This window comes from Oryzias latipes, chromosome 21 (assembly GCF_053564925.1).
Source record: "Oryzias latipes strain Hd-rR chromosome 21, Olatipes_Hd-rR_3.1".
Classification (NCBI taxonomy): Eukaryota; Metazoa; Chordata; class Actinopteri; order Beloniformes; family Adrianichthyidae; genus Oryzias; species Oryzias latipes.
This window is the reverse complement of record NC_136257.1, coordinates 6,737,473-6,761,815: the sequence shown is the minus strand read 5'-3', so window position 1 is coordinate 6,761,815 and position 24,343 is coordinate 6,737,473. Positions and strand designations below refer to the sequence as shown.

General features: G+C 44.4%; 2 protein-coding genes across 4 annotated transcripts; one reads left to right on the top strand and one right to left on the bottom strand.

Moving 5' to 3' along the window:
* Nucleotides 1–2,711: 2,711 nt before the first annotated feature.
* Nucleotides 2,712–12,311, bottom strand: LOC101174644 (uncharacterized). Of its 2 annotated transcripts, XM_023950959.2 has the most exons (3): nt 12,214–12,282; nt 11,997–12,120; nt 2,712–6,130 (listed from the first exon to the last, which is right to left on the bottom strand). In XM_023950959.2, the coding sequence occupies exon 3, from the start codon at nt 6,125–6,127 to the stop codon at nt 4,082–4,084; it is 2,046 nt and encodes a 681-aa protein (XP_023806727.1). In that variant the 5' UTR covers nt 6,128–6,130; nt 11,997–12,120; nt 12,214–12,282; the 3' UTR covers nt 2,712–4,081. The 2 variants fall into 2 exon arrangements, with proteins under 2 accessions (XP_023806727.1, XP_023806728.1); XM_023950960.2 differs by lacking the exon at nt 11,997–12,120 and having other exon boundaries at nt 12,214–12,311.
* A 7,553-nt stretch (nt 12,312–19,864) lies between these two features.
* LOC101163858 (uncharacterized) lies at nt 19,865–23,860 on the top strand. Of its 2 annotated transcripts, XM_023951036.2 has the most exons (6): nt 19,865–20,064; nt 20,434–20,488; nt 20,568–20,660; nt 21,613–21,705; nt 22,536–23,032; nt 23,114–23,860. In XM_023951036.2, exons 3-6 carry the CDS (start codon nt 20,569–20,571, stop codon nt 23,623–23,625), a joined length of 1,194 nt encoding a protein of 397 aa, XP_023806804.1. In that variant the 5' UTR covers nt 19,865–20,064; nt 20,434–20,488; nt 20,568; the 3' UTR covers nt 23,626–23,860. The 2 variants fall into 2 exon arrangements, with proteins under 2 accessions (XP_023806804.1, XP_023806805.1); XM_023951037.2 differs by lacking the exon at nt 21,613–21,705.
* Nucleotides 23,861–24,343: the final 483 nt, after the last annotated feature.

Genomic DNA, 24,343 nt, shown 5'->3' with positions numbered 1-24,343 from the left:
GGATGATTTGTGTGATAGAATGGCCCTTCTAAAAATAAGTGACCCGGTTAAAAATAAGATACCAGGCAAAATCCAAGCTTCAGGGCATACACAGGGCCCTGTTCAGAAACAGGTGTTTAACCAAAGCCAGGGACACAATCAAAGAAACAACACCTATCAAAGGAAGTACCACAACCAAAGATACAACACCTATCAAAGGAAGTACCACAACCAAAGATACAACACCTATCAAAGGAAGTACCACAACCAAAGATATAACACCTATCAAAGGCAGCCATACAACCAAAGATACAACACCTATCAAAGGAGGGACCACAATCAAAGATACAACACTTATCAAAGGCAGCCATACAACCAAAGATTCAACACCTATCAAAGGAGGGACCACAATCAAAGATACATCACCTATCAAAGGAATTACCAGGTCGAAAGACAAGTCCCTATTAAAAGACATTGGCAGATCCAAAGACAGGCCACAGTGGAAAAACACAGGTCAAGGCAAAAACAAGCCCCAGCCAAAAGTCCGCACCCTGTCCAATTGCAGATCTCTTACCAAACACATACAAATTTTCAAAAACAGGCATTTATCCAAAGGGAACAAAAAACTCAAAGACAGAGTACCTTTCAAAGAAATGTTAACATTCAAAGACACAACACCTATCAAACGACCAGCGACCAGAGTCAACGACAGGCCCCCTTTCAAAGAAAGGACTTGATTAAAAGACAGGACCCTACCCACATACAGGTTCAAAGACATGCCTCCAACCTAAACCAAGCCCCCATCCAAAGAAAGGTTCTGATTCCTAACCGACGCCTAATCCAAAGAGAACCGCCAAGCCAAATTCCTGCCCCAATGCAAATAGAAGCCTCGGCCCAAAGAAATGAACCTGTCCAAAAACAGCACCCTGTTCCAGGACAGGCTTTCGTCCAAACACAGGCCTCTGTCCAAAGACAGGAACATAGTCAAAGTTGGACTAGCATTCAAAGACATGCCTCCAACCTAAACCAAGCCCCCATCCAAAGAGAAGTTCTGATTCCTAACCGACGCCTAATCCAAAGAGAACCGCCAAGCCAAATTCCTGCCCCAATGCAAATAGGAGCCTCGGCCCAAAGAAATGAACCTGTCCAAAAACAGCACCCTGTTCCAGGAGCAGCCTTCGTCCAAACACAGGCCTCTGTCCAAAGACAGGAACATAGTCAAAGTTGGACTAGCATTCAAAGACATGCCTCCAACCTAAACCAAGCCCCCATCCAAAGAAAGGTTCTGATTCCTAACCGACGCCTGATCCAAAGAGAACCGCCTAGCCAAATTCCTGCCCCAATGCAAATAGGAGCCTCGGCCAAAAGAAATGAACCTGTCCAAAAACAGCACCCTGTTCCAGAACAGGCTTTCGTCCAAACACAGGCCTCTGTCCAAAGACAGGAACATAGTCAAAGTTGGACTAGCATTCAAAGACATGCCTCCAACCTAAACCAAGCCCCCATCCAAAGAAAAGTTCTGATTCCTAAACGACGCCTGATCCAAAGACAACCGTCTAGCCAAATTTCTGCCCCAATGCAAATAGAAGCCTCAGCTTAAAGAAATGAACCTGTCCAAAAACAGCACCCTGTTCCAGGAGCGGCCTTCGTCCAAACACAGGCCTCTGTCCAAAGACAGGAACATAGTCAAAGTTGGACTACCATTCAAAGACAACAACCCCATCAAAGGCAGGACCAGATTCAAATACAAGCCGCTTGTCAAAGAAAGTCCCCAAATATAATGGAAGACTTGATCGATGAAATATCCTTTTGAAAAATAGATAAATAAATAAAATCAAAGACATGCCTCTGATCAAATGCATCTTCCAGTTCCAAGTGGGGGGTCGGTCGAAGGACAGGCCCAGATGCACAAACCCATGCAACACCTAGGTGTGAGATAGTCTTATTTATTTATTTATTTATTCATGTTTTATTTTATTTTGAAAGGGAAGGCTGCAGTAAACTAAGCCTCTACCTTGTCCCTTTCAAACATGTTTTATTTATTTATTTATTTATTTATTTATTTATTTATTTATTTATTTATTTATTTATTTATTTATTTATTTATTATAAGTGTTGTTGTTTCTATTATTAATATTGTATGTTTTATTATTATGTACTTTACTGTTCCATGTTGACAATTGTATGCCTGTTTGTAGGTTATTGTACATGCATACACACGTGTCCATTTCCATTCCTTTTATGTTCTTTTACTTTTTGATTTTATTCATGTATTTATTTTTGTTTTATTTTCAAATCAATCAATGAATTCATATCCAATCTATGTTCAATTAATATTATTACATTAGTATTATTATTGCTGTTGTTGCTATTTTACTATTGTTGGTTAAATTGTTATCATAATAAACAATAATAATAAACGCTATAATAATGGGTGGCAGCGGTTCAGGCGGTTGAGCAGGTTGTCCAACGATCGAGGGTCAACTGTCGCTTTGTCCTTGGGCAAGATACTTCACCCTCCTTGCCTCCAGTGTGGCTCCACTGGTGTGTGAATGTGTATGAATGTCCCGGTGATGGTCAGAGGGGCCGTAGGCGCGAACTTGCAGCCACGCCTCTGTCATTCCGCCCCAGGGCAGCTGTGGCTAGAACAGTGGCTACCATCACCAAGTCTGAACAAGGAGTGAAAGAATAATGGACGCTTTGAGCGTCTACAAAAGTGCAGATAAATCCAATCCATTATTATTAAACTTTATTTATATAGCACTTTTCAAAATCAATGTTACAAAGTGCTCAACAATTAACACAAGACAAAAGAGCAGGATTAAAAGGACAAAAGAAACACAGCACACACACAAAACAGTGTTAGCAGTTAAATCAATCAAATAACTCAAATAAATAATATCATAAGTTTAAATTTAAGAACCAGTAAAATCTTAAAAAGCACGCCTGTAAAGGTATGTTTTTAATAGAGATCCAAATACTGGTAGGGAATCAGCGAGCCTGATCTCTTTAAATCAAATCATATCAAACTGGATTTTTATAGCACTATTCCTATGAAAGCGTAAGACAAAGTGCTTTACATAAAAACAAAATAAATAATTAAAAAAAGGCACGAAAATTAAAGGAACCCCCTTCCTGTACCTACACCCATCCCTCCACTTCTCACACCTCCCACCCCCTAACTGATGGGGAAAAACAATGAGAAAATAAGCTGAGCACGAAAACAGAATGTTTGTTATCGGAAACCCTAAAACTAATTAGTAGGTAAAATGGATAAATAACTACAAAATTATAATTAAATTAATAAATAATATAATAAAAGTAATAAAATGAGCTGAACGCCAGGTTAAACAGATGGGTTTTGAGCCTTTCTTAAAAGCATTAATGCTCTCTGCGGCTCTCAGGTCCTCAGGCAGACTGTTCCTCAAACGGGGGCCATAGTGCTGAAAAGCGGCCTCTCCGTAGGTTTTGGTTTTTACTGGTTGAATGGTTAATAGACCAGTGCCAGAGGATCTCAGGTTCCGCGAGGGTTCATATTTTACTAAAAGATCTGACCGTTAAGACATTTAAAAACTGTTAAAAGTATCTTAAAATCAATCCTGAAGCATATGGGGAGCCAATGCAGGGATTTTAAAATTGGGGTGATGTGAGCCCGCCTCCTGGTCTTGGTAAGAACTCGTGCAGCAGAGTTCTGGAGGAGCTGAAGGTTCTTAATGTTATTTTTCAAAAGACCAGCAAGCAGGGCGTTACAGTAATCAATTTTACTGATAATAAAAGTATGCATTAGCATTTCCATATTAGCAAGAGAGAGTAGTGGGTGGCCCCTAGCTAGATTTCTAAGATGATAAAAACCAGTTTTAACCACCTGTTTTAAATGAGAGATAAAGTATAAAAAAGTATCAAAGTTCTGGGATAGTGTTCCAGAGTGTTGGGGCCAGAGTGTTATAGCAAAGGCCCTGTCTCCCTTGGTCTTGAATCTGGATCGTGGGATTGTTAAAAAGCCTTTTGCCGAAGATCTAAGATTGCGACCAGCCGTGAGCATTTGATGGTGTAACATTTCAACCTTAATGCTGCAGGTCTTTAGGTATAAAATTCCATCGTTTCAGTAATAATTTTCTTCTTCATCTCCAAACCCAATTTGAACTATTTCTTTGATTCTTTCTGTCTCCGTTGGTGGAGTAGAGGGCAGAATGGCTTTGAGCCCTCCCTCAATTTGGGCCATCCTGGCATCCATCTTCCTTTGAAATTCGTTCTTGTTCTTCAGGACCAAATGCATGATACCATCTTGAGCTTCTTGGCAGGACATCTGCAGCTTCATCCTCTCTTGCATGAACTCCGGCTTCTCCTTGTCCATGGCCATAAGCTTACCCAAGCTGCTAACTCTGTCCATCAGGTACATGCTGGACACTTCACAGTAGGTCCCTGAGATCATGTGGACCAGACTGGCGATGTTGGAGGCTTCAAAGGCCTGATTGTACAGCAAGTCTTTGGCAAAGAGCTTAGAGTTGTAGGACAGTTTCTTTGTGTCTTCAGATGTCTTCACAAAATTGTGCAGCGTGGTTCCAAGGCTGGTTTTCACAATGGTGGCCACCATCTGGAAGAAGCGGACCATCTTCTCCCACTGCTCCTTCACTCTACCCATGGCATCCATCCCTTTGACCAGCATTTTGATGGTGGTTTCAAAGTCAGTCTCTTTGATCTTGCAGTTCTGCATCTCAATCAGGATCTCAGTCAGTTCTCTTTGATTCTGCTCCATGTTCTGTACAGCCTTCTCGTACGACTCTCTGGTTTGCTTCAGTTGTTCTCGGTTTTGCTCGATGCGGAAACGAGCGTTCTCTGTTGCTCTCTGGCTGGCAGACTGACTTCCAGAGTTCTCCTGTGCTTTGAACATCATTGGGGGTTTGGGGTTCAAAGCTGGAGAACCAGACATTTTTTTGCTTTTACAGTCTAACTTTAAGGCATCTTCATACAGCTTCTTTGTGTCTTTAATCAGCTTGAGTGTCGTTTTCTTATCACATGCCTGATCTGGTGCATATATTGCCAACTGTTCACCGATGTAAATCCCTCTTTGGCAGAGACATAGAGCAGTTTCCCTTACTTTACTTCTTGGAAGATCCTCCAATTCTTCATAATTTCTTTCAAACTGTTTTTGAATCCATGTAGTATTTGCATACTTCTTCTTCTGATCATAGATCTCCTTCCAGTTGATTCCTTCTTCACTTATAAACTGTCTGAATGATGATGCGAGATTCAGAATTTGTCCTGACCTGCTCAAAATTTTCATTTCTGAAACCATGTCTACATCGTCACCTCCATCATCAAAGTTAGTCTCTGAGCCACTAGTCATTTTTTGAACTTTGACGGAGATGGATGCTGAAATTGAACTGAGCATTTTCAAAGGGGATGTCAGTCCTTCAACAAAATCCATGCCAATCATCTCCCACCCTGATGGCATGGAATCCATGGACTTCTTGTACTGTTCTTGTGTCTCTTCCAGCTCCTTTGACATGGCCTCCATTGCTTTCTTGGATCGTTCATTTAGCTCCTTTGCAGTCTGTTCTTTCAATGTATTCTCTTTAAGTTTCATCCTGACCTTCTCCAGCTCTTCTCCATGAAAGTGTTCAGCATTGATACAGGCTTCCAGCAGCTCCTGGATTATATTAATAACATCTGCATACTTCTTTTCAACGCCCTCTGCTAGCACCACACATTCGTCTGCAATGTTGCGGATGTTTTCCAGCTGGTTTGGGAGAAGAGTTTCAAGGATTTCATCATTTCCTTGAAACAGAATCTTGACTGCTGCTTTCATATAATCTGGAACAGTGAAGGTATGAATCCGGATTTGATTCATGTTCTTGTGGGCTAAATTGAATGCGTGCCAGCCTGAGTTACAGATTTGCATGAGACTAGCCCTAAAGGAGTCTGGGTACTTTATGAACTTGAACCCATCTTTTGGGGGATTCTTGTTGATGGAGAAATCAGTGATTGATGAGATGAAGACCAGCTCCCCCATGATGGCAATGGAGAGAGGAGCAGGAGCCAGGTATTCCTCCCAGTTTGCATTGGGGTGCATCAACATCTGGGTGGTGTTCCTCATCTCTGCCGCTGTGGTCAGACTCTGGGTGGTCTTTGCAATTTGGGCGTCCATTTCCTTTAAAAGCATCAAGAAAGAAGACAGATTACAAACCCGTTTCAGCTTTTTGGAGCTCTCATGACAGTGGACATGTTTTGATGTGGTGTGTTGTAGCTAATGCTCATTTAGATGATTACACATGTAATCCAGACTCAGATCTCTTTTCATTACAATAGACTGGTACACATAACAACAAATGTTGCGCCAATGCTTCAGTCTATCTCATACTCTACTTTTGGATTTGGAATTGGTTTATTATAAGAAATCAGAGCAAAAATAATACTAAAACAAGACATAAATGTTTAATATTTATGCAAGGATATATCAAACAGGATAATTTGTCATTGAAATTGGTTGGAAAATATGCATACAATCACATACACTAGTAAATAATTCAGTTATAACTCTTAATTATAAATAATCATATTAGCTCATTTGCATTTAGTTCATGATGCAATGAACAGGAAGTACTGTTTCTTATCAGAGACAGTGAATGCAATGCCTGCTCCAAGATCTAGTACACCCTAGAAGGAATGTACCTCTCTGCTTCCATCACACCAAACTCATGCCAACAGGGGAACGGTTTCTCTTCCTGCATTTGTGAAAGCCTGTTTTTTTTCTGTCTTTTCACCAAGGCAGACACGTTTCTCTGTTTATCTCCCCATATTTAAACAATATGCTTCCTTTGTCCTGTCCCTTATACCTGGGCACCAACTTCTTCTTTTTTTCAATTTTCCAAATGGCTAGCTGGACTTTAAACCAGAAGGACTTTTTTTTCCCCAAGCAAAGTAACAGACGAGCAGTGGAAACATGCTTTAGGTTGTGGACCAAACGGGGTAAACATTTATTGAACGCACTAAAGATAAACTTTTAGACCTTTAAAGCCTAACTTTTGAATATAAATATGAATAAAACAGACAGGAATGTTAATGCATAAAACTCAAAATAATGTGTCATATTTTGTTCTACATAAAAATATATTGTCAGAATTATACAAATATTAACGTGCTGTAAAACAAAACAAACAAAGCCAGGAAATATTAATAATTAGAAATAACAAATTCAAATCATTCTGTTTTCTTTGCTCTTTTTGTCATTTTGTTAGAGCTGGAGTCCCGCATCATTTTTAACAATCAGTTCATTTCTTGGTGTGTGACGTCCTGTGTCTGTCTTTGTGAAACGTGTCAGAGAAAACTTGTTATTGTGAATATCATTTTTAGGTCTTATAAAACATAAAAAACTATATCATAGAACTCATCACTGGAATTACCCCAAAAATAAAGAAGCTCAGAGCTTGAGAGCAAGGACCAGAACCACAGGGACCCAGACCCCCCAGGCTCAGATTTGATATGACCCCCAGCCTCTGAATCCCATTTTTTCTAACCCAAAAATCAACCTGAAAATGCAATGTTTCAGACTGTCGTAAGGGTGGGGCCACCTTCCCAAAAATGCTAAAGCCACTTCCTTTTGGAAGACCCATTCAAAATATTAAAGACACTTAACTAACCAATGGAATGATTTATCATTGGAGGTTGGAGAAGAGACCTTTCAGCTAATAAATTAGCTAATATCTTCATGAATATAAGTTGAATGCAAATGAGTAAATCCATGGCATATTAAAACATTCCTTAAAAATGCCCCCTCTCAACCTAATGCTCACGAGACAAGAAACATGTTTCTTCTGTTAGTTTGGCTTCTGTAGCAGGTTTTGGAGCTGTTAGGAGGAAACTTCCTGGATCGGTAGCATTAGCATTTCCACCTCAGGATCTCCAAGAGGAAGTGGAGGCGGGGCTTAGCATTGTGAGACTGTGACAGATTGCATTCTCCATTTGAAATTGGGGTTAGAAAAAGGATGACACCCAGTAGTTGACAATGCATTACATCCGGGGGAGGGTGCTTGAAAACAGCACGACAAATTACAGTGTTAAAGATTTTAGGCTACCTTAAAATGAATGTATCATTTATAATATTTTCTCTTTTGCCTTGTGGCAATGAATGAATCTTTAAAAGAAAAGAACAATTATTGTCACATTCATTTAAACGTTGATTCATTCATTTTCTTCCGTTTGTCCCTTTCGGAGTCATTGAGCTGTTGGAGCCTGTCTTATGGGCAAGGGCAGGGTACATCCTGGACAGGTCGCCAGTCTGTCGCAGGGTCACAATCACAAACCCATTGACTCTCACACTCACACCTGGGGACAATTTAGAGTTTTACAATTGACCTATGAAGCATGAATTTGGATGGTGAGAGGAAGCCGGAGACCCCGGAGAAAACTCACTCACACACGGGAAGAACATGCTAACTCCACACAGAAAGTCCCCATTGATGTTCTGTTTCAGATCCCCCAGCCGGGACTTGAACCAGGGACCTTCTTGCTGTGAGGTAAGAGCGCTAAGCACTTCACCACCGTGCAGCCTTCATTTAAACATTTTGATTTAAATTGACCATTTTAGACAAACATTTAGATTTGGATCCAACATTTAATGGCACAAATCCCTAACAAACTTGTCCATAACTAAGGATTGTACATACAGTGGTGGACAAAATTATTGGTACCCCTCGGTTAAAGAAAGAAAGTCCACAATGCTCACTGAAATGACTTGAAACGTTCAAAACTAACGACAAATTAAAATTGATCGTAAATTAAAATTAATTGAAAAGTAAATGATCAAATCATCCATTACTTTTGAGATGTTTATTAAAAAAAATTATTTAAAAAAACAAACTAATGAAATAGGGCTCGACAAAAATGATGGTACCTCCATAAAAGACTGAGAATTAATTGCCCAGGGGGTCATGAAGAACTCAGGTATGTCCTTTAATTGACATCACAGTTGTTTTCAAGCCCATAATCAGTCAGTCTGCCTATTTAAAGGGAGACAAATAGTCACATTGTTGTTTGGTGAAAATGTGTGAACCACACTGAACATGGAATACAGAAAGCGAAGGAGAGAATTGTCCCAGGACATTAGAAACAAAATTATAGACAAACATCGTAAAAATAAAGGCTATGACACCATCTCTAAGCAGCTTGAAGTTCGTTGGCACAAATTATTCAGAAGTTTAAGACCCACAGGACAGTAGCCAACCTCCCTGGACGTGGCAGGAAGAGGAACATTGATGACAAATTGAGGAGACGGATAGTTTGAACTGTATCCAAAGAGCCCAGAACAACCTCCAAAGACATTAAAGGTGAACTCCTAGATCAAGGTAAATCAGTGTCAGATCGCACCATTCGTCGTTGTTTGAGCCAGAGTGGACTTCATGGGAGACGACCAACAGGGCTCCAGACTGCCAGACTGACCAAAATTTGAATGTGTGCGACTAAATTTTACATCCAGTCGCACATGTGCGACCAGTAAATTTGCCTCCCCCACCCTCCGTATTTTTTTATACATTAAACGTGGAAGGGGCACATCAATGATCAATGAAATGATCAATGAGACGCGAGCGCACACGCACGCAGGCAGACACACACACTCGCGCACATACTCATGAAACGCGAGCACACATTTGCGTGATGCCTAGGGGGAGGGGCCTAGAGATATTCGCGCGCGTTAACATCTGTGGGAAGGAAACGGAGACAAATATCATCACAACCTGTGCGTGCATCTGAGCTATGGGTAAGCGAACTATTGATACGTTCTTCCAACCTGCAGCTAGTGTACCAGTGCCAGAGTGTACAGCAGGGGTCTCAAACTCGCGGCCCCCGCCTTAATATGAAAGTTCAATTTTAATTCGACCCGCCAGTTTGTATGAAAGACACTTTTTCATTGTCGTGCGCGGAGCTGACCAATCAATCACAGTGGGGTAAATTACTCTTGGGGGCGTGACAATGACAAGGCTTGAAAGCAGGACACCTGACCGCCCCCTCCCTCCCCGGACCACATTAAGGAGTTGCTTACTTTCCTTTAGAACGTATTTATTCGCTCGTAATTTTCTAAATACATGCAGTCAGTGCTGGACCTGGCGGCTGAACGGCGGCTCACCGCTCCTGCGGAAGTCGGGTCAGCTGAGGAGAATAAATGTCCCACACCTACATGCGTGACAGCTAACGGGGCTTGAACTTTAAATATGTGCGAGTGACAAGATTTAGTTTTAGACACTGAAAACACGTGGGGAAAATGCAACGATAGACCTGTTTAAGATGATCCAGCGACGCGCCTGGATCGTTGGGGAGACCAGGCGCGCGGGGGGGGGGGGGGTGAAAGCGAATGAAGGACAACAGGAAATTGGAGTTGTCCTTACCATTCAATTTAGTTTTAATATTCCTCTCTCCCTCAGTATGATCTGTGTTATTATATATTTTATGCTTATTTTAATGTTTTGTAATGTATGAAGCCTTTTTTTAATCAATTGGTATTTTAAATTATTTTGATTGATCACTGAACTACAAAAACCATCAGGACACATGTCCCATAATGCATTGTTTTGTAGTCATCAGGGCAGCTTTCAGTCAGTGCAGTACTAAATTTCCAGCTGTGTTCGCTCAGGTTGGGACCTTGCTCCCACCCCTTTCTCGTGATATTTTTGTTTTGATTGACAGGAGATGTTGGAGCAAAAACAAAAATATACGTCACACACCAGGTGATCTGTGCAGCGTTGAGTCCACCTGGGTGATCTCAAACACGCTTTTGGTGTCACCAACATACATTTCCATCAGTTTTCTTTACTTATTTGTACTGTCATGACAGCGATGCTTTTGTCAGTTTACCTTGTTGTTGCATCTTCAAAAGTGCAGATTAAATGTGACACTGAATTTGAAACGGCACATTGTAATTTTTGCATCTATTATTAAAGTATTTATTAATAGTAATACAGTGGAAATTAGTAGATTTGGTTAGCATGTTGATTTACGGTATGGGCCCCTAAATTTTCTGGTTGTGCCCCTAAAATTTTCAGTTGGGGGCCACTGGGCTTCTAGTGAAAAAAGTTAGTCTGGAGCCCTGACCAAGAAGGACACCACTGTTGAAAGGAAATCATAAAAAAGCAAGATTGGAATTTGCAAAAATGCATGTTGACAAGCCACAAAGCTTCTGGGAAAATATCCTTTGGACAGACGAGACAAAACTGGAGCTTTTTGGTAAGGCACATCAGCTCTATGTTGGTAGACTCAAAAATGAAGCATCCAACGAAAAGAACACTGTCCCTACTGTGAAACATGGAGGAGGCTCAGTTCTGTTTTGGGGCTGCTTTGCTGCATCTGGCACAGGGTCTCTTGAAGTTGTGCAACGTATAATGAAATCAAGATTTTCAAGGCATTCTGGATAGAAATCTGCTGCCTAGTGTCAGAAAGTTTGGTCTCAGTCGCAGGTCATGGGTCTTCTAACAGGACAACGATCCAAAACACACAGCCAAAAAAACCCAAGAATGGCTAAGAGAAAAGCGTTGGACTATTCTGAAGTGGCCTCTATGAGCCCAGATCTGAATCCCATTGAACATCTGTGGAAGGAGCTGAAACATGCCATTTGGAGAAGACACCCGTCAAACCTGAGACAACTGGAGCAGTTTGCTCATAAGGAGTGGGCCAAAATAACTGTGGACAGGTGCAGAATGCTCATTGACAAATACGTACAGAAACCGTGTAATTTCAGTGATTGCCTCAAAAGGTTGTGCAACAAAAATTATGGGTACCATGTTCTTTGTCCAGACATATTTTATTAGTTTGATTTTTTAAATAATTCTGTTAACTCAAAGGTAATGGCTGATTTTGATTATTTAATTTTCAATAAATATTAATTTTTTGTTGCTTTTGAACGTTTCAAGACATTTCAGTGAGAATTGTGGACTTTCTTTAACTGAGGGGTAGCAACAATTGTCCCCCACTGTAACACCCCCCCATCCCATCTATCCTAAAACATCCTCAACCTCACCCCTCCATACCTGTGTTAAGTCCCACTCTCTTAGATCCTTCTCTTCCCTTCACCTTCCTCAGCACCATAAGGGGCGGGGCTTCAGCTGCTCTTCTTCACTGACACTCTGTAAGGTTTACCTTCAAATCTACGGTCTTAAAAACAAAAAGTGAGACTTAAAGTCCAGTTCCACTTTGACATCAGAATGAAAAAGGCTGAAATTTTATCCACAAAGAGATCCGTCTTACCGACTAACAGTCCCAGAGCTCAGTTATCCTGACGTTCCTCCAGCTGCTCTGCTCTCTCTGCCACTGTGGCGCCTTTTATTTCCAAACGGAGCGCTGAATAAGTCAGCTGCTTTACGGGAAATGGGTCAAGGGGGGCGGTGAGTGGCTAATGTTTGCTGGGCGGGTGCAAGGCCAAGCTGTTATCAGAGATACAGGTACACAAGGACACAGGGACACAAGGACAGCAGCTGCTGAGTCAGAATCCTCTAATTTACCATCAAATACTGAAACTAAGAAGTACTTTTCAAATTCAGGACTTCTTCTTGTGCAGACAGCAGAAGCCTTTCTGTGGAGTCAAAGACTTAACGTCATAAACAAAGCTCACAAAGATCAGAGTCACAGGCCTCAAGGCTGAGACCCTGGCATTCACAGACGGCAAAAACATCTAAAGAACTGCTGTTTATTTCGACAGCTTTTATGCAGAAACACATGACACTAACCTGCAGGTTTTCTTCAAAACACAGCTTTTGATTCTTCTTGACTGGAGTCTGCACAAGCTTCCATTCAACATGTATGTCCTTGTGTGTCAGAGAAATTCCCCCAGACATTAAAGATGAACAGTAAGAAACCACCCAACAGCGGAACAGCAGAGGTTAAAAGGTCATCTGGGGTGTCGTCTCATGAACCAATTCCATCCCTAAGACTAGTTTCTTGTTTAATAACACACTTGCCTCTCAGGTGGGGGGAGGACGGCAGACGGAAAAAGACCATCTACAGCAGGGGTCGGCAACCTTTTTTACTCAAAGAGCCATTTGGGAACGCCTCTAATGAAAAGAAAACACCCGGAGCCACAACCCGTTTTGACATCATTATATATATTATGCATGTATACATTATTCAAGAGTGCTCATTACGTCGATCGCGATCAACTGGTCGATCTTCAAGGACATGAGTGTAGATTGCGGGTCACAAAAGATAAAAAAAAAAGTACTTCGTAAAAATCCACCAGCCAATCAAAATCCTCACTGAGAAGTACGGGACTTGATTGACATGTAGATCACTGCAAATGCACATTGTGTTCTTTAAAGGATGATACCGTGGCCGCGTGTGGGAGGAGCTACCAGTCCTGGTCTGATCGCTGCATGGAGCGATGTGTTTGTCGATGCATGGTAGACACTGAGAATGTGGAGAGATCAGGTTTATTATTTTGAAGAGTTCTGAAAGCTGCATCTAAATCTGACGCCGTGTTTCCATCTCTCTGACAGAGTTTGAAGCCAAAGCCCCCCCCCCTCCACCTGCTTTACCTCTCTACCTGTTCACCTGTTCACATCCTCTGCAGCTGAGAGTTGTTTTCCCCGCGCTCCTCAGTGTGTCCTACACAGAGAGCGCAAAATACGGTCATCATAGGTTCACACGATAGTCGGGGCGCTTCAGCGCAGCACAAGGATGAAAGAGCCAGAAGCAGGTTATAGCGGGCATAGAGCGGGTTAAGCAAATGAATGGAAGAAGACGGCTCGCTGAAGAAATATTCAATATTGTACACATTTTATTATTAGTCTGAACTATCTGTCACGGTGCCCCCGGCTGAGCCCTCGTCATCTCATCCACCTGTTGACAACGGCTGTGCCTCATCAGCGCCATCAGGATCCAGGCTCTTAAGGAGGACCAGGACCTGTACTCGACGCTAGTTCGTTGTACTCCTCGGTGCTTCACTGGCCGCCCATGCACTATCTCGCTCTAGTCTCTTTGCCTTGTCTAATCCCCTGTCTGTCTGCCTCTCAGGACTCTCGCTGTCATTTGGACCTACGGTCGCACTCACCTCTCGCTGCCTCTCGTCTTGGCTTCTCGCTGGAAGATCCTCGGACCACGGTGTTCGCCCACAAGAACCTCCAACCAGCTCCTGTGGATTTGTCCCCTATTAATTCTGCCTCCAAAATTAAAGAATCCTTTGAACCTACCATTCTGTCTGCCGAGTATCCTTCCGGGTTCCAGCATCTGGGTCTGCTAAAGCCTGCTAGTCATGACAGAACGAACTAGCCAGAACTCCGACCCAGCTGACCCGGAAGGACTCCGCCTGGCCATATCCCAGCAAGGTATGTTGCTCTCCCGCCAAGCCGATGCTCTCTCGCAAATTTCCGCTACCCAACAGGAGTTATTTCATCGGTTGGACAACCTGACGCAAGCCCTCGCCGGTGTTACTAGCCGAACAGCTAGCACAGCCACCGCGGCCTCCCCGGTTTCCGGTGACCTTACTACCGTCATGTCCGCGTCTCTGGATGAAAACATCCGGTCACAACCCGAGCCGTTTCATGGCGACGTGGAGGCCTGCGGCGGATTTCTACTACAATGTCGTCTGATTTTCCAACAGTCACCCAGGTACTATCAGTCTGATCAACGGAAAATTTCCCTTATTGTCAATTCACTCCGTAGCAAGGCACTGCAGTGGACCCAAGCCTTTCTGGCGGCTAACCCTGTCTCGCATCTCCCCTTTGAACGGTTCATCGGAGAATTTCGGCTCGTATTCGATCAGCCACGAAAGCAGGAAGAGGCCACCCGGCGGTTATTAAGCCTCAAGCAGCGTAACCGACCGGTGAGTGATCACATCATTGACTTCCGCATCTTAGCGGTCGAAGCTGGCTGGCCCCATATCACGCTCAAGGGGGTGTTCTATCAATCATTGAACGATAAGATTAAGGACCATCTATGTACTCAACCGGAGGCCGACAATTTCGAGGAACTGGTTACCGCCGCCCTCCGTTCCGACATACGGATTCGGGAACGTCAAGCGGAACGGAGTTGTGTTAACCGGCGTCCGCCCTCAGAAACCTTTCTTCACTCTCCTCAATACCACCCACGGCCATCTGTCGGCGCAGAACATTCCAACCTGCCGTCTGAAGAACCTATGCAGATTGGACATTCAAAGCTCTCTTCTGAGGAGAGGCTCAAGCGCCGTAATGAAGGGTTGTGTTTCTATTGTGGAGACTCTGGTCATGTTGTTTCTCAGTGCAAGAGCCGTTTAAACTCCAGAACCCCTTGCTAAGAGACAGGTCGCGAGGGGACCCGTCTGAAAGTAAGCCTTTTTTGTTCATGCCTGTCAAGTTTCCAAGCATTAATCAAGTTCATGAATGTTTTGCCCTCATAGACTCTGGAGCTGAACACAGCCTCATCGACTCTGGTCTGGTTCGCCAACTCGGGTTACCTGTCGAACCTCTCGCCGCTCCTGTAAAAGCCGCTGGGTTAGGTGGAAAGTTGTTGTCAAAAATCACTTCTCGCACCGAACCCATACAGCTAATCACGTCCGGTAATCATCGTGAGTACCATCAATTCTTTATTACCGACTCTCCTCAAACTCCCGTTATCTTAGGGTATTCCTGGCTACAATTACATAACCCACAAATTAACTGGTCTACCTCTCGGATCACCAATTGGAGTACTTATTGTATGGCGAATTGTTTACACTCTGCCCTTCCCACTACCGTTTCGGTTAAACTTCCCGAAAATGAAAACATTGATCTCGCTAAGGTGCCGTCATGCTACCACGATCTAAGATCCGTATTTAGTAAATCCAAGGCGTGTGCTTTACCGCCGCACAGACCCTACGACTGTGCTATAGAACTTCTCAACGGTGCCTCCCTCCCCAAGGGGAAGTTATACAATCTATCCGGTCCAGAAAAAGTCTCCATGGAGAATTACATTCAGGAAGCCCTTTCTCTTGGGCACATCCGACCTTCTTCCTCCCCTGCAGGGGCCGGGTTCTTCTTTGTAGAAAAGAAGGACGGGTCCCTCAGACCTTGCATTGATTATCGTGAGCTCAACCAAATAACTGTGAAGGACAAATACTCGCTTCCTCTCCTCAATTCTGTCTTCGATTCTGTCCAGGGGGCTACCATCTTTACTAAATTAGATATCCGGAACGCCTACCATCTGGTTAGGGTCCGGGAGGGGGACGAATGGAAGACGGCTTTCAACACCCCCCTTGGACATTTCGAATACCTAGTCATGCCTTTCGGCCTCACCAATGCCCCCGCCATTTTCCAACGTCTGGTTAATGACGTGCTCCGTGATTATCTCAACCGTTTTGTATTCATCTATCTAGACGATATTCTGGTCTATTCCAACAGTCCCACCGAACATCGTCACCACGTCAGGTTGGTTCTCGAACGGCTTTTAGAGAACCAACTGTTTGTAAAAGCCGAAAAATGCGAATTTCACGCTGACTCCGTCTCATTCTTAGGGTACATTCTCGAGGCTGGCAAAATCAAACCAGATCCGGCCAAAATTCAAGCCGTCTCTGAGTGGAGTATCCCAGAAACTCGGAAAAAACTGCAGCAGTTTCTGGGTTTTTCTAACTTCTATCGGCAGTTCATCCGCAACTACAGCCAGATCGCCGCCCCTCTCACCCGTCTCACTTCTGTCAAGGTACCCTACGTTTGGAACTCTGCTGCTGACTCTGCCTTCACTCGTCTCAAGGAACTTTTCACCTCGGCGCCCATTCTCATCCAACCTGACATCCACAAGCAGTTTACTGTGGAGGTTGACGCCTCGGACTCCGGTGTGGGGGCCGTGTTGTCCCAGCGTGATCCTACATCAGGCAAACTCAAGCCATGTGCCTTCTTTTCTAAGAAGCTGAACCCTGCAGAGCGGAACTATGACGTCGGCAACGGAGAACTATTGGCCATCAAGCTGGCTCTCGAAGAGTGGAGACACTGGTTGGAGGGGGCAGAACAACCGTTTGTAGTATGGACCGACCATAAAAATCTGGCTTACCTACATTCCGCAAAGAGACTAAACTCCAGACAAGCACGCTGGTGCCTTTTCTTTGATAGATTCAAGTTCACCATCACTTACCGCCCGGGCAGTAAGAACGGCAAACCCGACGCCCTGTCTCGTAAGTTTTGCACCTCGGACAACAATACCACTCTCCCAATCATTCCGGACTCCTTTTTTGTGGGCAACCTCACCTGGGACGTAGAAACCCAGCTCCTACAGGTCCAAGGTGAGAAACCCGACTCAGTTACCTGTCCCCCTGGCACTCTGTTTGTTCCGGATAGGCTCAGGTCCGATGTCATCACCTGGGGTCACAGCTCCAAGGTCGCCTGCCATGGGGGCGTGCGCCGGACCCTCGCACTCCTCAGACGACGGTTTTTCTGGCCTTCCATGGACACGGATGTGCGGCAGTACATCGCCGCCTGCTCCACCTGCGCTAGAGCCAAGACCTCCAACTCGCCTCCTGCCGGCCATCTCCTGCCTCTGCCTGCGCCTCACCGACCCTGGTCCCACATTGCCATGGACTTCGTCACAGGCCTGCCACCCTCGCATGGGTTTACTGTCATACTTACCGTTGTTGACCGTTTTTCCAAAGCTGCTCAGTTCATTCCGTTGCACCAACTCCCTTCAGCTACTGAAACTGCCAACCTCCTAGTCAATCATGTTTTCCGTCATCACGGCATCCCTGCTGATATTGTGTCTGACCGCGGTCCACAGTTCACTTCACAGGTTTGGACAGCTTTCTGCTTCGCCCTCGGAGCGTCTGTCAGTCTCACCTCTGGGTACCACCCGCAATCTAATGGCCAGGCAGAGCGGGCAAATCAGGAGTTGGAGGCAACCCTCCGCTGTCTGGCGGCGCAAAATCCGGAGGACTGGTCAGATAACCTCGTCTGGGTGGAGTATGCGCATAACAACCACCCGGCCTCGGCCACGGGCATGTCCCCATTTGAGGCCTCATTGGGGTATTCTCCACCTCTGTTCCCCTCACAGGAGCTCGATCTGGCGGTACCTTCTGTCCAACTCCACCTGCAGCGCTGTCAGGACGTCTGGCGCCAGGCCAGGGCTGCCCTCCTCCGGACTGCAGAAGGTAACCGCCAGATTGCTAACCGACACCGTGTTGCCAGTCCCACCTATGTGCCAGGTCAGCAAGTGTGGCTGTCATCCAAGAACATTCCGCTCCAGGCCACGTCTCGGAAACTGGCACCACGCTTCATTGGTCCGTTCCCCGTGGAACGCGTCATCAACCCCACCTGTGTCCGTTTGAAACTCCCTGCCGCACTCAAAATCCACCCTTCGTTCCATGTCTCGCAACTCAAGCCTGTCCGTCAGAGCCCCCTTTGCCCGCCGTCCGCTTCCCCACCACCCGCCCGGCTCATCGACGGCGCCCCGGCTTACACCGCCAGCCGGGTTTTGGACATTCGGCGCCGGGGTCGTGGGTACCAATACCTGGTGGACTGGGAGGGCTATGGGCCGGAGGAGCGGTCGTGGATTCCCCGCTCGTTCATCTTGGACCCCTCCCTCATAGAGGATTTCCTCCGGGCCAACCCCGATCGCCGCCCTGTTCCGCCTGGAGGCGGTCGTTTGAGGGGAGGTACTGTCACGGTGCCCCCGGCTGAGCCCTCGTCATCTCATCCACCTGTTGACAACGGCTGTGCCTCATCAGCGCCATCAGGATCCAGGCTCTTAAGGAGGACCAGGACCTGTACTCGACGCTAGTTCGTTGTACTCCTCGGTGCTTCACTGGCCGCCCATGCACTATCTCGCTCTAGTCTCTTTGCCTTGTCTAATCCCCTGTCTGTCTGCCTCTCAGGACTCTCGCTGTCATTTGGACCTACGGTCGCACTCACCTCTCGCTGCCTCTCGTCTTGGCTTCTCGCTGGAAGATCCTCGGACCACGGTGTTCGCCCACAAGAACCTCCAACCAGCTCCTGTGGATTTGTCCCCTATTAATTCTGCCTCCAGAATTAAAGAATCCTTTGAACCTACCATTCTGTCTGCCGAGTATCCTTCCGGGTTAAGCATCTGGGTCTGCTAAAGCCTGCTAGCCATGACACTATCTTTTATTTAGAAAAATCTTTCATTTTGCTAAATCAGTCCAGTACAGAAAAAAACATCAACAAAAACTGTGTTGGGCGGTTTTTGGCTGGGTCTGGCGTTTTTCAAATGACTTTTGGGTTGGAAAACTGTGACTCCATCTGGCAACACTGGCGCAAACTCTCTGTCATCAGAGAGTTGCTCTCTGCCCCGCGGCACGTCTGCAGTTCTCACCCGATAAATACGAGCTTATTAAGGAAGCTGTGGCACGCGCTTCGTACGGAGCCAGCAGCGCCTTTAAAATGCCATGAAAAATGAACAAACTAAATAAAATTTTATTATTATAAAATACTCATTATTTTCCAAAGTCACAAGGAGCCACAACAGAAGGATGAAAGAGCCACATGTGGCTCCGGAGCCATGGGTTGCCGACCCCTGATCTAGAGAAACAGCTTGAGGAAGAATTCAAAATACCAAAACACTTAAGCAATGATGAATGTTTAAACAGTATTATTTTTCACTTTCTGCTAGAGTGAACATTCTTTCTGGATTTAAAAGCAGAGAAAACCTCATGATGGCAACGTTTTCTTAAAGACACAAGTGAAATAACCAAGAACAGAACTTGAAGATGAATAACAAACAGTGACAGCAGCATGTGAGAATGAATAACTTCAAGATTTTAGCAATGGTTTAGGTCCTGGGACGACTGGGACATAAACGTAACGTTAAAGGGGGCGCTCCACCTAGACTGAAGTTTCAAATATATAACAGTTTAGCATCATTTACACTTGTATTTTTAGAAGTCATTCAGGTTTTTATTGTAGGTTTATTTGACAAAGTGGAAGCAGAAAAAACAGTGCAGAACCCAGAGCCCCTATACCCCTCCCTCACCCATTTCCCCTAAATCAGAGGACTTCTTCAATGAGCTCGCTGGGAAAAAAAACATGTCCAAAATTCAGACCCCTCCCAGACCCATTTCCCCTAAATCAGTGGACCGCCTGGATGTTCTGGCTGAGGACAGACTGGCGCTGCAGAAGCAGAGAGAGCAGAGCAGCTCCCGGAAGGTTTCAGGTAAGACAGCTGTCTTTGGGGTTCAAACCTTTTACTTTGCATGATCAGAACTAGAAGAAAGAGTTTCTCTTGGAACATGAGAAACTTGGAACATTTTTTTTCTTCTCTCTCATATATTTCTCTAAGCTGTCATTGAAAACATTGTGTGTCTCAGGTATGAATAAATGTGGTCTAAATGAAAAGAGGAAAAACTGTTCTGTATTGACTGCAGGAGAAAAATGTTGACAGTTGAATTCCAAATAAAGTGGTTGTGGCTTTAGAAAACGTCCATGCGAATCATTAACTGCAACTAATTTAGCTTAGGAAGCAGATAAGCTTTCCTTTAGCACAGACTGACAGAGGTCTTTCCTCACTGATTTATTTGAGCAGTTTGAAGCAGAGACACATCTGCAGAGAGGAGGACCGATCAAATCATAAGGCTCAAGTAAGATGTCATTGTGGGGATTCTTTCTTTGTGTATTTATTTCTGGGTTTGAACTGTGACTTTTGTTTTAAACCTTCAGCATGGCCATGAGGACGTTTACCACGATGATAATCAAATATTTTCAAGAAACACCTTTGACCCTCGGCCTGTCACGGTTGCTTCACTATGCCAGGTAAACAAGCCTCTGAGATTTTGGCCTCAAGCAGGAGTCAACAATCATTTTGAAACTGAAAGCTACTTCATGAGTACTGAGTTAAACGAAGGGCTTTCAGTTTGAATAAAAAATGTGCTCAGTTTTCTTTTAGTTATTTATTAATAATGATTAGTGATACTCATATATGTGAAAAGATTAATCACTTTAATGATTTCTCACAATTATCAACAATGACCACAAGGCAGGAAAAAGATATCCATATTTAGCCCTTACAACATTTTCAGATGATCCCTTCAGTCACTGCATTGCGTAGGAAAAATGTCCCATTGTCACTATGTTGCACCATGTTTATCAATTATGTAATAATAAAGAAAAATCAACTTACAGATTTTTAAATCTTGTCACGTTTTGAACTGATGACCAGATCTGCAGCTTTTAAACTAAATTTTATACCATGGTCCGGGTGAATACTCGATTCTGATTGGCTGCTGGGTATGCGTTAAAATCTGATAACCGCACGGTGAAAAAAGAAGTTCCGGTCACATATCACTGCGCTAGAATAAACTTAAAACATACGTTAAAAGACGTTATTTCACAGTTTACAACAACACAGCAAAAGACATGATTGATTTCGTTGTTTCTTTTAACTTGTTCGGTGAATTTGATAATTTTGATGACTGGGATGCAGCCACAGAGAAAGAGAGACAAGAACATCAAAAGAGGGAGAGGAGACACAAGGAAGTGTCACCGGAAGAATTGAACTTTTTGGAAGATGACAAGGATGAGGTAAACACACAGCTTCGCGTCGGACGGTTCAGGCTTCCATGGCGTGCGTTAAATAGTAGTAACCGCACACTTCCTCGGCCATTAACCCTTACATAACTGGCTCAAGTAAGATGTAACTGTGGGGATTCTTTCCCAGTGTATTTATTTCTGGGTTTGAACTGTGACCTTTGTTTTAAACCTTCAGCATGGCCTTAAGGACATTTACCATGATGATGATCAAATACTTTCAAGAAACACTGTTAACCCTCGACCTGTCACGGATGCTTCACTTTGCCAGGTAAACAACCTCATTTAAACTATAGCTTCACAAACTTTGAGAGGCTTCTTTAAGGAACAATACAGATTAGATTTGAATGGAAAAGCTGTTCAAGCTGATCTTTAGCAGAAAAACGTTGGCTACTGTATATTTGGCTGATCCATGTTGAAATTATTTCATGGGTCTAGATTCATGTTTTTGTCATAGGCACAGCTTTAACGGGCACACAAAATTATGTTTCAGTTCAACCCAAAGAAGATCAGACAGACGACAGAAATATGCAAACAGTTCAGGGCTGAATGCAGAGCATCTGGCCTTTGCTCAGTGTGGGAGTGGATGGGTTACAATAAGGGGATGTGCTTATTGGTGGTAGTGTGCATCACCACACTGCATACTATGTTCATACACAGGAAAAAAAAATCTTAACACAGAAGCACAATACACATAAAAACACATGTACATCTGGTGGAGTGGTCGGCTGGAGGGGCACGCGTGGACTGCTCAGGAGGCAGCAGCGATGGGAGGTGCGCCCGTACCAGAATGTGCACAGGAGGGGAGGGGGTTAGCAAGACGACGCCAAAAGTGGGACGAGCACCAGCAGAGGGCCGTCCTCCACATTACAGCCACCTTTCACACTCTGTAGAAGTGGACATGTTTGGGAGAGCCAAGGCCAGAGCAAGCTCACCTCAATTGTTGTCATTGGTCCTTACAAAAAAGCTTTATTTACTGATGATAAGATGTCTTTATTTTTTCCAACTTAAATAGGTAAAAGATCATTTGTAGTCTATCCTTTTGTTTGTTTCTTAGTCTTTTGGCCTGTGTTGGACTTTCTGTTCTCTTCTTCTCTGCAGTTTGACACGGCGCACAGACCTGAACTCCCTGGCTCTGAGGAAGTCAGGACCTCTGCTGAGAGGTCTCCAATCCCTCAACAAGCTGTCAGAGATGCTTCTCAGTATGAACTCTGACATCGTTCTTCCTGGATGTCAGACATTTGATAACATCAGACAAGAGATCCAGGACATGAAGCAGCACCTAGAAGAGTCAGAGCAGATAGCTGTTGGAGAACTGCAGCCCCTTGATGAGGAGATTGAGAGTCTGACTGCAGAGCAAAGTTCTTTAGAGGAACAGAGGAAGAGGAGAGAAGGTGAACTAAAAGACTTGACACTCGAACTGGAATCTCTCAGGTCTTCTTTGCAGAGTTACAATGAAGCTCTGAGGACTGAGAAACGCAACCTGCAGTCTGCAGAAACAACTCTGTGCAACATGAGACGGAAAAGAGATGAAGCAGAGACAATCAGAAATGTTGGAGTTGGCTTGTTGCTTATTCCAATTGTGGGATTGATTCCTGGTAAGTAAATCCACTGAACAACATCCACCAACAGAAAGTTTAATATGGAGTATTTCAGTCTGATTAGTGTCTCTTTTTCAGGGGCAGTCATGGCTATTGTTGGTCAGATTGATGTAGACTCAGCCTCTAAACGGGTAGACATAGCTCGCAGTGAGATAGAGAGGTGTGAATCTCAGATAACGTCCTACTCCAATCAAGTGTCCCGCTATGAGGGACTCACCTCTCAAGCTCAGACCGACATCCAAGAGGCCAATAGGAGGATTCGTGAAACTAGGCTCAAACTGCAAAGCGTGTCTGTGACGCGATCAACTGTTGCAGACTTTCAGAGTAAAACTAGAAGAGCTGTCCATCAACTGGGGCTGCTGTGTGGAGTGGGGAGTGTGGCAGAGCTGCAGACCCGCCGTCTGATCCTTCTGGAGCCTGTGTTGAACGTGATGGAGGAAATGATAGTAGCTCTGGGACTGGTGAACAGAGACGACCTGCTCCACTCTAAGAACATGGAAAGGATCATGTGGGACATGAGAAACAACCAAATGAGGTTGAAGGATAAAATAGCTCTGTGTGGCAATCATTCAAATGAAGATTATTACTGAAACACTTGATACTTTCTTGAAAAAGGGGCTGATTTGGTGGATGATGTTGGTACACACAGTGTTGCAGAGATGCTAAACTGAATGGAAGAAATAGCAGCTACAGTGTGCTGAAAACCTACAGGAAACCACTGGCCTCCATCATAGCCAGCCAGGGTTACATCACTAAGTATTGAAGTGAACTTTTCTTATCCTTTTCTGCTCCATTATACAAATAAATTCTTAAGATATTGTACAATGTGATTTCTTGGATTCCATTTTTATATTCTTATACTGATGTTGACTACAGTACATGCGGAGAAACCAAGTGATCCCCTGGTTCAGGCGCTCCACTTGTCCATTGGACTGAGGGTGGTAGCCAGAGGTGAGACTCAAATTTATGCCCAGACCCTTGCACATCTTGTGCCCCACACACTAAGGGGAACTGGGGGCCACAGTCTGACACGGTGTCCTCTGGGAGACCATATTGGCGGAACATGTGTTCAATGAGTGGTTCTGCCTTTTCCAGTGCTGTGGGCAGCTTAAGCGATAGGATCAGCTGGCAACATTTAGAAAAACAATCAATAACAGAAATTATGGTGGTGTTACCTCTCGAATGGGGCAGAACTGTAATGAAGTCCACTGCAATGTGCAACCAGGGATGTCGTGGTATGGGCAGTGGATGCAGGCGGCCGGCCAGAAGCTGTCGAGGTGACTTATCCATTTGGCAGGATGCACATCG

Excerpts from the sequence above, each read along its gene's own strand:
- LOC101163858 (XM_023951036.2), top strand. The coding sequence starts at position 20,569 with ATGGCCATGAGGACGTTTACCACGATGATAATCAAATATTTTCAAGAA. Across the intron at positions 20,661-21,612 it reads CGGTTGCTTCACTATGCCAG|CATGGCCTTAAGGACATTTA; the intron begins GTAAACAAGCCT and ends TTAAACCTTCAG. Across the intron at positions 21,706-22,535 it reads CGGATGCTTCACTTTGCCAG|TTTGACACGGCGCACAGACC; the intron begins GTAAACAACCTC and ends TCTTCTCTGCAG.
- LOC101174644 (XM_023950960.2), bottom strand. The coding sequence starts at position 6,127 with ATGGACGCCCAAATTGCAAAGACCACCCAGAGTCTGACCACAGCGGCA.